Here is a 13,406-nt window from a genome sequence, read left to right as displayed (position 1 = left end):
TCTCGGGCTTGGAACCGGGCTGGTTGCTGAGCGGGACCCGAGACAGCGCGGGTTGAAGTGGCGTGTAAACCGAGGCTTTAAAGTTTATGTTCTACTGCCTCCCCACAACCCGCCCGGAGTCCGTGATGTACACTGAGTTTGCTGTTACTCCTCCTTCAAGGCTCTGTTTAGCGCTGAGTTGAGCATCCAAACGGGACCTGAGAAATGTTAATGGAATCGTGAGGCTTAAGAATTAAAAGTGCAGAAAATGATGTCATGAATGGGGAAATGTGGTGCGTAGGAGTTTTGAGAGTTGCTTGTGGTTCCTCCTCTGTGATTCTCCGTAGTACTTCAAAATTGTTTTCTTTTGGTCCTGTTTGATGATTGGTAGCTGAAAATCAGTGAGTCACAGAATGTTAAGGGGTTGGAATGGAACTTAAAGATCATCTAGTCCCAACCTTTGCTGCCATGGGCAAGGAGACCCCAGAATCACAGAATCAATCAGGTTGGAAGGGACCATAGTGGGTGATCTGGTCCAACCTCCTTGTTCAAGCAGAATCATCCTTGCTCCCACTAGATCAGGTTGCTCAAGGCCTTATCCAACCTGGCCTTGAAGGCCTCCCTGGGCAACCTGGCAACCTGGGCATTTAAGGCCTCACCACCCTCACAGTAAAGAATTTCTTCCTAATATCTAACCTAAACTTCCCCTCTTTCAATTTGTACCCATTACTCCTTGTCCTATCGTGACAAAAATGCAGTAATCTGATTTGTCCAGACTATTGGGCTGAGGTTGTCCATCTCTGACCACTTAATCATAAAGGATTGTGAGTTTGTGTTGGGGCTCATTGTTCTCACAGTCTGGGTTTACAGAAGTTAATGTCACAGGTAACATCTGCAAAGTTATCTTGTTTATTTCTATGATGCTAATGTAGGTCTAGGATGTGTTTGCAATAAATGGAAAGCATAGTAGCACAGCTGGTGCTTTCTTTCCTTCTGGCATCCAAGCTCAATATGTTGAGATTCATTTCATATCAGGTGGCACAGAAAGATATATTAAATAACACAAAATTGCCATTCTGTGGTTTTAAAGTAGAAATGGCCAATAAAGTATGTGATATACAGTAATGGTTTCAGCACCAGAAACACATAGGAATATTGTGTTGATTTTATGATATGCTGAGGTTGCATCTGTACATTAATCTGTAACTATACAGGTGCTTCGACAGCTCAGTTATACTAAAATGATTCAGTGTGTGCTATTAACGAGGCATGATTCAAGAGACCAAAGATGAAGTTTTAAAAATATAACTTGGAAAGTCATACTAGTGAAAAGCATGTGATAATCAACATATATATTGCATAATCTTAGTTAGCCTTTAATGTTTTATATTATTATGCAAAACTAGTCTCTTACATGAAATCTGGAACCTTTTTAAAGTACTTTTCTCTTGTGATTGAATCCTAAATTTCAAATACTGAATGTCAGTGCTGAGAATATACTTTCATTCTTAAGTTTGAGAAAGTGGGCGATGAAAAGCATATCCATACATAGAGCTAGGCTTGCAGTTTTACTTTTCTTCCACCTAATGTTACTGGATAATTTGTGAAGGATTTTATAGGTTTTTTTTTTTAACTTGGAAAAGTTGTCTGAGCTGGCTTTTGTGAGACCATTTTTGCTTTTCTGGCCTGCAGAGGCCGTTGCTCACTGTCTTTTCCTGGAGATGCCACAGTGGCTGTCTCTTACCTGCCTGAAAATTTTTAACTGTGTCTCCCCCTGCTCCTCATCCTGACTGTTTTGTGTTGCATATTGGAGTGTACCCTCATATTGCAGAGACGCTGATTATCAGAAATATCATTACAAAAGGCTAGCATTGAATTTTGGTTTATACAATGGCTGTAATTATATTAATATCTCAACTCCTCCTGCGGAGAGGATTTGCACCTTGAAAATAATTATTCACATGTACAGTTCCTACTCAGCAATATGGGGCATGAGATGGAGATGGCAACTTTTTCCTAAATTTTAATACCTGCTTCTACAGGTAAATAAATTAAGGTTGTGTTTAAAATGTCAGCATTTTGCTTTGTTTGTTACATTTATTTTTTTTTGTTTGAGGTATTTGACAGGATTTTTCTGTACAAGTGACTGAAACTTTTACACAATTTTGAGGATTAATATGTTTCCTTCTATCTATAGATCTGGTTTTTACTTTGAGGGAAAGCCTGAAACCCCACAAGAATTACATCTTTTACTGTCAGTCCTGTGGTGACATCATAGTAAAAGATCGGTGAGTACTGCAGTGTCTGTTATTTATAGCAATAAATGCCATTGCTATGATATATAAATGACTGCTATTTGTGTTATTTTGTGTAGTTAGACAGCTAAAAGGTATTTATATTGAAGTTTATAGATGAGAACACATTTGAAGCACTAAGGATGGCAAAATGCAACATTACCTGAAACAGTTTTTAATAGTTTACTCATTTTCTTCTTGATTTCTTTCTTCCTCTGCGCTTCAGGCATGATCTCCAGTTCTGTTCAGTCTGTTACAAATTTGCTTCAGTCATTGTGCTGTAATTACAGAGTGGCTGCTCAGAATGGGGATGTTGACCACAGCTCCCTTTTACCTGTTAAGCAAAGCCTATCTTCACATAGTCCAGGGATGCTGAATTTGGGAAACACAGGAGCTATGTCTTCGCTGTGTAACTCAGCCTGATCTCTGTTCCTTACAAAGTCTGCAGAGTGAATGAGAATTTTAATAAAACACTGCTGCATTATCTGTCTCTTCTGATGAACAGTTTTGACAGCTTCAGCTGGATGTATGAGAATTGTTAGATGTGTGCTTACAGCCTTTTATGATCTGTGTGACTCCTAATACTCAAAACAGTAATACAAATGTGGTACGTTCTGTAAACTCCTGTTCCTTTCTTGTCATAGGTATGGATGTATGGCTAGCCTGAATGGAATTGCATGAGAATTTCTTGGCTTTCTGTTCTGAAATGTCTCAGCAGAAAGTCTAGTAATAACTCTTACTTTGATGCATTTGTTTAATACTGAAACTTCTAATTTCTAGTCAGTAACATTTGCTTTCAAAACATGTTGCACATTTATATTTTCATCTTTGAGTGGGTGTTTTCCTGAATTTCAGAACACCAAATTCATATGCATGGAGTTTAGATCTTTTGGTTCTGCTTCCTGTAACATGACACAAGCAGAACTTTTGAGAAGGGAAAAGGAAGGCATGTTCATGGCTCTTTGCTTGGCTTTTTTCCTTGTAGGGAACCTCTGAGCCCCTTGAATATTGTCAGTAACAGAGACTAAGATGAGGGTAGAAGAGTGGAGCTGACAGTGTATCCGACAACTACTGCTGCAGCATTTCCAAAAGGAAGACAGAAATGTAGTCAGAACTTCTAGCTACAGAATTCATGTGCTTCTCTCCAGGGAGAGTTAAGTATGACAGTGGCTGCACAGGTGGAGAAATGGAAGGGAAGTTGTGTGAAGGAGAACTTATTAAGGTGTGAATTCCTAGGAAAGGCTCTGTAATAAGAAAAACCTGAGATCTAGAAAATGATACCTTTGAGAAGAAATTGAAATAAATGGGATTTAGTTTAGATGAGATTGCAGAGAAGACATAGTACTCTTCTAATATGTATAAGAAGCTGCTGCAAAGGACACAGTAGTCTTGATATGAAGCAAGAGGAATTTAGGTTAAAATGAAAAAAAAAGCCACCATGAACCTATTCTAAAGCTTATTTTTTTACTGTTAGAGACTGCATAGGAAGCCATCATTTGAAGGTTAGAATAGAGAAATATGTTAGGAACAGTTTAAATGTAATTAATCCTTCCTTGGTGCAAGAAAATTGACTCAATACATTTCCTGATATCCTCTGGCTCAGTCTGTTTCCTTTCATTAATCTGATAGCTCTTTAGGGCTTTGTGTGATGCTCTCTGATTCTTCTCCATAACCCTCACATTACCAATGTTAGAGGAAGTGGTTAGATTTTTTTCCCTCCCATTATGTAAGAGCTGCAAAAATTTTGTGATATCTCTTTTTTTTTCTTTCATGGGCTAAATGTAGCTTATATATAAAATAATTCTTTAAGGCTTTATTTCTGTCATGAAGAAATTCTTAAAGGCTTGTGGTGGATGCCAGGTGCCCATATAAGCTGCTCTATCACTCACCTCCTCAGCTGGACACAGGAGGGAAAATGTAATGAAAGGGGTCACAAGTCCTGCCAGCAAACCTGTTCCAGTGTGGGCTCCTCACTCTCCATGGGTCCACAGATCCTGCCAGGCTTCCCATGGAGTCACAGCCTCTTTCAGGTGTCCACCTGCTCTGCCATGGGGGTCCTCCATGGGCTGCAGGTGGATCTGTGCTTCAGCATGGACCTCCCTGTGCTGCAGGGGCACAGACTGCCTCACCATGGGCTGCAAGGGAGTGTCTGCTCCAGTGCCTCCATTACCGCCTTCCCTTCTTCTTCACTGACCTTGGTGTCTGCAGAGTTGTTGCTCTCACATTTTCTCACTCTTCTGACTGCAAGTTGTTACGCAGTTGGGTTTTTTCCTTCTTCTTAAATATGTTATCACAGAGGCACTACCACTGTTGCTGATTGACTTAGCCTTGTCCAGTGGTGGGTCTGTCCTGGATCTGGCTGGCATTGGCTCTGTCAAGACATGGGGGAAGCTTCTAGCATCTTCTCAGAAAAACTATCCATGTGGTCTCCCTGCTACTAAAAGCTTGCAGTGCAAATACAATACAAGGCTGAATGTTGTAAAAAAATCATGAATTGACTATTAAGCAATAAACCTTTTCCTTACTCCAAAATGTTAAGACACCCAGCCAGGGAAATGGTCACAGCCCCAAGCCTGACAGAGTTCAAGAAGTGTTTGTACAATGCTCTCAGGCACATGGTGTGATTCCTCAGGTTGTCCCATGTAGGACCAGAAGCTGGACATGATGGTCCTTGCAGGTTCTTTGCAACTCAGGATATTCTATGATAATAACTTGTGCTACATGAGTATTCTATTGAAAAACGGATGGCAGGGAAATCTTCTAATTACACTCTGCCTACATAAATACCTTTAAACCTGACAATTAGCTATCAAGCTGGTCTGTCCCAAGATTTTTTAGTAAGTAAATAAGGAAGACTGATATATAAGACCACAGAAAATGAAGACAGAGATGGGTAGTGCTGAGGTGATCTTAGTTAGGGAAAAGGTCAGGGCATGAGTTATTCCAACTTTCACCTGCAGGTGGAGCAAGCACAGTTTAGAATGTATTGTCGATCTAGAAAGAAGGATTTTTTCATCCAAGATTTTGCTTTCACCCACCGAACAATTCAAAAGGGACAAGAAACTACAATGGGAAGAACTGACATCTTCAGATAAGATTAGTCCGGAACTGCAAGAAAGGGAGGATGTCTAACTGTTGGCTTAGCAGCTGTGTTTTTATTTGCAAAGTAGCACCATAACCAAAGTTGTATTTGCAAGTTTTAAGTAAGAAGTAGAATTAAGAAACTCTGTGTAAAGATTCAGGTGGCAGCAGAAGAAATAGGGGAACAAAAGGAAAACATTCAAAGAAACTCAAACTCCTGTTTGTAAGGAGTCTAAGCTCTCCTTTAGTGTCTTAGAAAAGAATTATAATATATTGAAATATTTGTTTCTTCTTCTCTCATAGGAAATTTCTTAGAGTTCTTCCTCTACCAAGTGCAGACTGGAGTGATTTAGTTGAAGAGTGGTGTTGTCACCCTAACCCCTTTGCCAGAGGCACTTTGCACCCTCAGCATGGGGATTGTTTTCTTGGAGACACCTTTTTTCTGTTGAATTCAGGAAATGAATCGCATGTGCCCGAATCTCCCGTGTGCTGCTCAGAGACTGGACACCATGCTTCTCAGAGTGGCTCCAACTTGGTAAAGTATTTTCTTCAAATAATTCTTAAGTGAATGTATTTGGGCTTTTTTTTTTTTTGTAAAGTATATTTTTGCTACTGGTTTATGTAACTTGTATACATTACAGAGCTGTCTTGAAGGTCATGGAGAGTTCTTGTCATTCAGTTGTACAGAAGCCAGAAAATATTCTAAGCTATGTTTTTCATTTTCTGAAGCTCACACCACAATCTTGATATTGACCGAGATATGCAAGAACTTTGTCCTTTTAACTAAATTAGAAGCTACTTAACATGTAGTTCTAAACCCAAATGTTTCCACCCAAAAATATCCTGAGTGAAAGACATAGGAATTTAGTAAGTAAATAACTGTAGTGGGTTAGGTGTTTGTCAAAGGATAGTGGAGTGAAGAATGAGGAGGAAACTGGAGTAACAAATATTTTTCTTCTCACACTATGACTGGATGGATAACCATAAATATGATCAAAGAAAGATGTGATTATTTATTTTTTTTTAGCTTTAAAAAGGATTGGAAAACTCAGAATGTGTTTTGGTTTCAGATGTTTTGGTTTCCATCTGAAACAAAAACATAGTGAGGAAATTGAGTGTGTTTGACTGTTCTGTCTAGTGAAAGGGACCTGCCATCCCACATTATAGCTCTTCATGTCCATGTTTCTGAGGTGTTCCAGGAGGGGATATATTCATCATCCGAGTCTCTAGGAGGTAGGCTATCATTTGGCTTAGAAATGCCAAAATATATTGTTGCACAAGGAAAAATAATTTTTAGGGATGCTGATGTTTTCAATGGTAGGATAAAACCCAGGAAGAAAGAAAAGTCAGTGCTTTACTCATCTTGGACATCTAGGACTTGGATAAAAGTTCAAGCAGTAATCTTTCTTCTGCCAGAAGAACATGCAGGAACTCAGTTGACCAAAGCCTACATTTCCGTAAAGCCTTTTCTGTTAAGCTACTGCTTGTCTGCATTTGTGCTGACAAAGGTTCGGCCTGCAGATGCCATATTTTCTCTCAAAACCAGATATTAAACCTAGTTATTGAAATCCTGCTGCAGTTATGGGAACTGTTGCTGCCTTGCCAATTTGTGTCTGTAACAACTGATGAGTTATTATATATAGGTTCCCAGCATGAAACTTGTAATCTGTAGAGAACTAACACCAGAGACCCTGATTTCTATCTGCTGCTGCTGCTTATAATCATTAGTAATTTGTATTATCCCCAGTAAAAATCACCAGGATTCTTGCAGTTCAGTGGTTGCTGGTGCAATGCATCCAAGTGAACCAGCTGCTTGGGGAGCAGTTCTGTTCTGTGGTCTATATCTACAAGTCCTGCAGCTGTGGTCCCTTTGGTTTCTTGTTCCATTGTTCTTTGAAAAGGAGACTGTGTGGAGGGAAAAATAAGAACTGATGCCCTGAAAGGATACCAGCATGGGAGAAGCAGATTAATTTGGATTAACTCTAACAATTGGAGTTATTTCTTATAAGTTTCCTTAAGAAGGAGGCAGAACAGAAGATTCCAAATTTCCACAAAGGCAATGTTTTCTGCCAGAGGTCCCCAAAATGAATTCTCACATTTCAGTAGTCTTGAAAGAGATCTTAGAACAATGGGAACAAATACAGGAAGAGGCAGGGTGCATGGAGTTCGTATTGCACATTTCTTCATCAATCAAGGAGAATGTTTGCCAGAAAAGGATTGATTTTGAGGCACAAACATGATGAAAGGATGTGGAATAAAGATGTTACTGAGATGTGGGTCAAACCAGGATAACAGCAGAACTTTTGAATGAGGGGGAGGCTGGTTTATGTCAGAGGTGTACAATATTAGTTTAGAGTGATGGATTTTCATGTTTGCTTCCTTAAACTTGCACTGAATTTGAGAATTTGTTCCTTGTTTGTGTCAGATCCCTATTTCTGCATCTTTCACACTTGCAGTGAATTCTCATTTCTGTGTTTGCTTATTTCCAGCATCACTCAGTTGCCAAGCAAATGAGCAAAACTGTAAGATCCAGCAGAAACTGTACTAATAAGGAAAAAACCCTCATACTGAAGGAGAAAATTCTTCCATAATATGAGTAATAGAAAGTTGCAGGCAAGAGAGATTGCTATTGGTGTAAATGTTCTCATTTCAGAGAATTTTGTTGCAGTCTGCCCCAGTATGAAAGTTCTTTTTTAATTGCATTGCGGTTCTTTGGATTGTACCGTACCAGAGATGCTTAAACAATCTTTTTCCAGACTCCAGTGGGAGCACGACTGCATCCGTCCATTGCAAACATATTTTTCACATCTATTAGTCTTCCAGTGTAACACAGTTTTTAAATGTCACATGGTCTTGCAGCATCCTAATAGTATCTCTTGGGGAAAATATTTTTCCCTGACACCGTATCAGGGATCCTTAGGAATGTACCAGAGATGCTTAAACAATCTTTTTCCAGACTCCAGTGGGAGCACGACTGCATCCGTCCATTGCAAACATATTTTTCACATCTATTAGTCTTCCAGTGTAACACAGTTTTTAAATGTCACATGGTCTTGCAGCATCCTAATAGTATCTCTTGGGGAAAATATTTTTCCCTGACACCGTATCAGGGATCCTTAGGAATAGAAACAGAAAATATTAGGCTTGTGATCCACCTCCATCTGCAGATTGCCAGCAGCTGCAAGTTGTCAAATAGATGTATTGATTTAATTAGTTGAGCTAAAACTATCGCTTTTTCCACTGAAGCATGATACAGTGAGTTAGTGGTGTTTTTTAGGTACTGTACTGCACAGTTCTCAGCCACCACCTGTAACTGTTAGGCACAAAAAATCCTGAAGTTACAGCTTTCAGGGAAGTACTGTATATTCTATACTTGTGCCATGCAGTATTTGTAGCAGTCTCAAATACTGACTGTCATGAAACCTTTTCTACTTATCCTTTCTTTTCACATTGAGCAAGTAATTTTGCTGTGTGTTTGAGAGGAGTAGCAAGGTAGGAATTGGGAAAGGGGACAACCACCTATATATGAACCAGATGTTTTTTCTGGACCCCATAACGAGGGGCTGTAGTTCCAACATAGTCAGCTCTCAGGCTTTTAGTTTGGTTCCTTGTTTGTGGCCATCATTAAGGTTATGTATAGGTACTGCTTTCAGACAGAGCTCTGGTGTGCAGCACTCAGGTTAATAAGCCCACACAGAACCAGTTAATAGACTTTGGATTAAAGTAGGAGTTGTGCTTACTTGTTTGAGCTGAATTTTAATATTAACACTGTAATTAGTAGAATGTTAGGAGGGTGGATTGAATCTAAAAAGGAGATCTTTTTCAAAGGGCAGTAATGGATGCAGAGGAGAAAGCCAAGTCTTGAGTGATGTCTTGGACAGTGTAGAGACTCCTTGAACTAGATATGGTTATCCACATCTTTTGTTTTTAATAAGCCCTTGATGAACATTGCTTCATCTGAATTTCTGAGACGTTTTGAACTTGTGTATAATCTTAATATGAAAAATGCTTTCCTGTAGTGAGTACCAAACTATATTACACATTGCGTGACAAATACTTTCCTTTTCTTTGATACAAACAAGGTTATAATTTCATAGCATGAGCTATCAAGTAAATGTGTTTTTTGTCCTCTTCACCTTTTACTAAATATTTGTGATTTTATATCTCTCAATGATACCCCTCAGTTTTCTGACTTTGATGCTTCCTCTTGTTACATATATTTTCTTGCCACAAATGGTAATTGTTTTGCACCTTTGACAGTGATTCTTATTCTTTGTCAATACCTTTTCTGTTTCTGCTTGCATCGAGGGAGATGGGTTGTTCAAGAACAGAATCCACTGCACCTTTCTGGAATATCAAGCTATGTTATGTTCTTCAGCTGTTTCCTAGTAACTCAAAATGCTCTGTGAACATTTTCTGCTCTCTGCTGAACGTTGCACTGGTATTCAACTCCTATAAAACTGTCCACAGTGGCTAGAACTTTTTACTGCATAATGGTAGTCACATTGCAGCATACTGTTTTATGTATATATCACAGAGTTCTTTGTTTCATGTGTTTACCTTATCATTTTATCATCCACTGACTCAATATTACAAGATTCTCCTGTTAGCTATTACAGGTTCTGCTGTGTGGTCAGGATATATCACCAGATTTAAAAACTATTATGAAACTTGCAAGCAAGTCTAAGTGTAGAAAGATGAAGTAGTGAAGACAAATCTATGTGTATGCAGACATAAAGAGAATAGAAATAAGTACAAAGTTGACTATCTATTCTGTAGGTTATGTTAAAATTCTACATTCCTTTTTTTCGGAATATCTGACTGACATTTAAATGACATTTCTTTGTCCTACAGAAACCAGAGGAAAATACCAGAGTAATTTGTAAGCGCTGCAAGACAATGCTGGGAGAGACAGTATCATCAGGTATGAGATGTACAAACAAAACTAGGCTTGGCTGCGTCAGCAATTGAGCACTGGAGGTTAAAAACTCCAAAGCCAAGTAGTTTATCAGTAAGGTGCAGTGCTGATTTCTGTGTGTTTGTCTCATTCCCTTATGGAACAGATGAGGTTGTTGCTTCCACTGTTAGAGTTTGAAAGTGACTTTTGATAGGGATTTTCCTTATCCTTGTTTCTGTGGTACATTTGGCTAATTCCAAAGCTTTGTGAGACTCATTGCATGATTCCAGTTTACTAGGAATCTCAGTAAAAAAGGGAGACTTTAGAAATTACAGGTTGTTTATTTCCCTGTCAGTCCTACAGGATAAGTGAAATGTTAATTCAGAATTTAATCAACACAGAACTAGAAACTAAAGACATGATTGCTAACAAACAACCAGGTAAGGAAGCCTTGTCAAAGAAACAGGGTATCTCTCATCATCTGATGATGATGATATGATGAGTTTATTGGTTTAAAAGCTGCAATTATGTTACATCAACAGGGTTTACCTGAAAGTAGTGTAAAGATGAGTCTCTGGTCATTTTTAAAATTCAGGTATTAACAGGAGAGAAGCAATGATAAGGCTGTTAATAGCAGGGTTCATTCTTTCATTCTCCCTCTAGTCCACTGCATCAGTCAGTGTGAGCCTGTCTCGTTCAGAGATCTGGTGAATATAAAAACTTCCGAGAAAATTCAAAGCCTACTCAAGAAACAAGTCATGAAGAGATGCACGACAGAAGGTTACAGGAGGTTCTGATTGTCCTGTACAGGGATCTGAACAATAAAGGCTTTACTAAAACCAAATTTAAGGTTCAAAGTTTGAAAGCCCACAGAGCAGGATGTGACTTTGGGAAGGGAGTGCTTGGAAAAGAACATGAATAATAAGATCATGAGTAATAGGTGCCTTAATCTAAGCCTTCAGATGGTTGTAGCACCTTGTAATTGATACGATCAGTGGGAATGGGGAAAGGCAAATATTGTATAGATGTACAGGGCTTTGGTATGAGCTCTGCACAGGGTTTTCTTGACCATTGTTTTAACCACCTTTCGTCAGTACTGTAGGAAATTTAGATTGAGTTCAAAGACCAGACAAAATAACCAGAGATGATATGCGTCTAGACAGAACCTTCTGCGAGAAAAGGAGACTAGAGAGCAAGCTTGACTGTGATGCTTCCACATGTGCAGGTATTAGTGCCTCAAAGATAAAGCAGAGTTAGAGTGGTACAACTGTGGAGACCAGGTTTGGCTTTGAAATTCCCCTGTGGACTATTCCTTCCCCCAACTCTGCCCCCTTATATTTTTTCATGCAAAATCACACCTTCTATCTCTGCAAGCAAACATCTCCTTAATTCCCAATATCCTTGTAGCACTGGCACTGACTCCTTATTCAAGGTAATGTCTGAGGAGCTGGAGGGACTGAACTGTCTTTTCCTCCTCTCTCCCAGGACTCACATAGCATGGAGCAGACTAAATTAAACTTAGAGGTAAAATATAACTTCCTAGCAGTGAATCTTATTTATAAAGTGTAGTACTTATCTGGAGAAGGGGTGGAATTACCAAACCTTTGGAATCTTTAAAATGGATTAAGCATTTTCCTGAAATACTTGCTTTCATCCAGTTTTAATGGTATGTGTGGGCAGAGATCAGATGAGATAATCCCTTTCACCCTTAACATTTATGGAACTGGTGAATCTTCCAGTTGTTCACATGTTAAGGCTGAGTAGAATAGATTTGTTACTCTCTGTACTTAACACATTTTGCTGGGCTACTGGTTGGGCTGTGTTTGCAGCGTGGACCCAGATCTTCAGTGTGATCATCTTTGACCTGACTTTATTGATGGGGATTAAATTACGTCCTCAAACTCTTACATTTAATATTAAAGGCTGTCTTAGTGGAGCTCTGAGGGAACAGTTATATTGATACTCAGAATGTATGCAGTGTTAGTGTTGAGTAAGTGCGATTTTTGGAAAGAAGTTCCATTCTGCTCTTTGAGCAAAGAAGAAAATTATTCCCCTGTGTGTGCTGTTATTAAAACTGTCTCTTGTGATTCACTGCAGCATTACTGAGCAGCAGAGGGTACTAAAATACTTATGTAAGCTATGCTGATCTCAGTGCTTTAGGAAAGTTCTTTCAATTCATCTTTCAGGTTTGGCTTGAGCTTTTGCTTGCTTTGTTTCAAGATGATTGTTCCCAGCGTTAAACAAAGATCAATATGAATGAGAAATTGCTGATCGTGTAATTAGCTCAGAGCAGTTTTCTCCTGGCAGTGTAGGTTTTCCGTTATGATTGCTTCTCCTCCTATAAACCAAAGCAGAATTTGACTGAGTGCTGCACCTCTTAATTGAGGACCAAACAAATGCTTAATTAGTATAGTGATACAGTGACTTATAGTCTGATCTTAACAAGTTGGTTATTCTATTACACTCGAAAAATGTTTTTTGTCATTTTAGATACCATTAAATATTATGTCACCGAGGTGGTTATTCGACCATCTGAGGAACGTTTCAGCCCAACACCAAGGTAACAAAAGAAGTCAGATAATTTGCTTGAGTCTGTGTTTCAGAAAGGATGCTAGAAATGCACTAGTGTTGTCATTTCTTGAATAATTACATGTAATAACAGAGTGCAATTTTATGTGATCATCACAGAATTAAGCACTGTAAAGGTAACAGGAGTCTGAATTCACCCATGTACAGGTTTGTCTGCTTGCCCTTGTGTGTGATGCAGGAGAGAGGTTGTGTATAACTTGTCATGATGTCTCTCTAGTCAGGTGATAAGTCAAAATAAAATGCTTATTTATTTCGAACTATTTAAGTTTGCACAATGTCTGGTGTAAAGTTAAATTAAGTATGGCTTGAAATATTTAATTGGGAATTAGATTTTTGGATTTTCAAGTAATTCAGTTTGAATTTCAGACTAAGATGAAACAGAACTTGATCTAGCTACCTTGTATCATGTACTATGCATTAGTCACAGTTCTTTCTTTTTGTGAATTATATCTGAAATATGTGCTTTGTTCTGAACTTTGTGTGCATATGTGTAAAATAGAATAGGGAAAAGCTGTAATTCAGCATTTGACATTTGATGTCAGCCAAAATAAAGGATGTGGAACAGT

At 38.7% G+C, this 13,406-nt stretch overlaps 1 protein-coding gene across 1 annotated transcript in view; it reads left to right on the top strand.

Annotated features, from left to right (window-relative positions):
* Positions 1–2,176: 2,176 nt before the first annotated feature.
* Positions 2,177–13,406, top strand: part of UBE3D (ubiquitin protein ligase E3D) — a gene marked incomplete at its 5' end in the record, with an annotated part of 48,167 nt that continues 36,937 nt past the window's right edge. Inside the window, 4 exons of the mRNA XM_009084692.1 lie at positions 2,177–2,267; positions 5,658–5,889; positions 10,209–10,278; positions 12,742–12,811. Coding sequence (XP_009082940.1) covers positions 2,177–2,267; positions 5,658–5,889; positions 10,209–10,278; positions 12,742–12,811 — 463 coding nt within the window. The remainder of the gene's footprint in view (positions 2,268–5,657; positions 5,890–10,208; positions 10,279–12,741; positions 12,812–13,406) is intronic.

This window comes from Acanthisitta chloris, unplaced genomic scaffold (assembly GCF_000695815.1).
Source record: "Acanthisitta chloris isolate BGI_N310 unplaced genomic scaffold, ASM69581v1 scaffold521, whole genome shotgun sequence".
Taxonomy (NCBI): domain Eukaryota; kingdom Metazoa; phylum Chordata; class Aves; order Passeriformes; family Acanthisittidae; genus Acanthisitta; species Acanthisitta chloris.
Note: the sequence above shows the minus strand (reverse complement) of the source record. Positions and strands in the feature narration are given on the sequence as shown.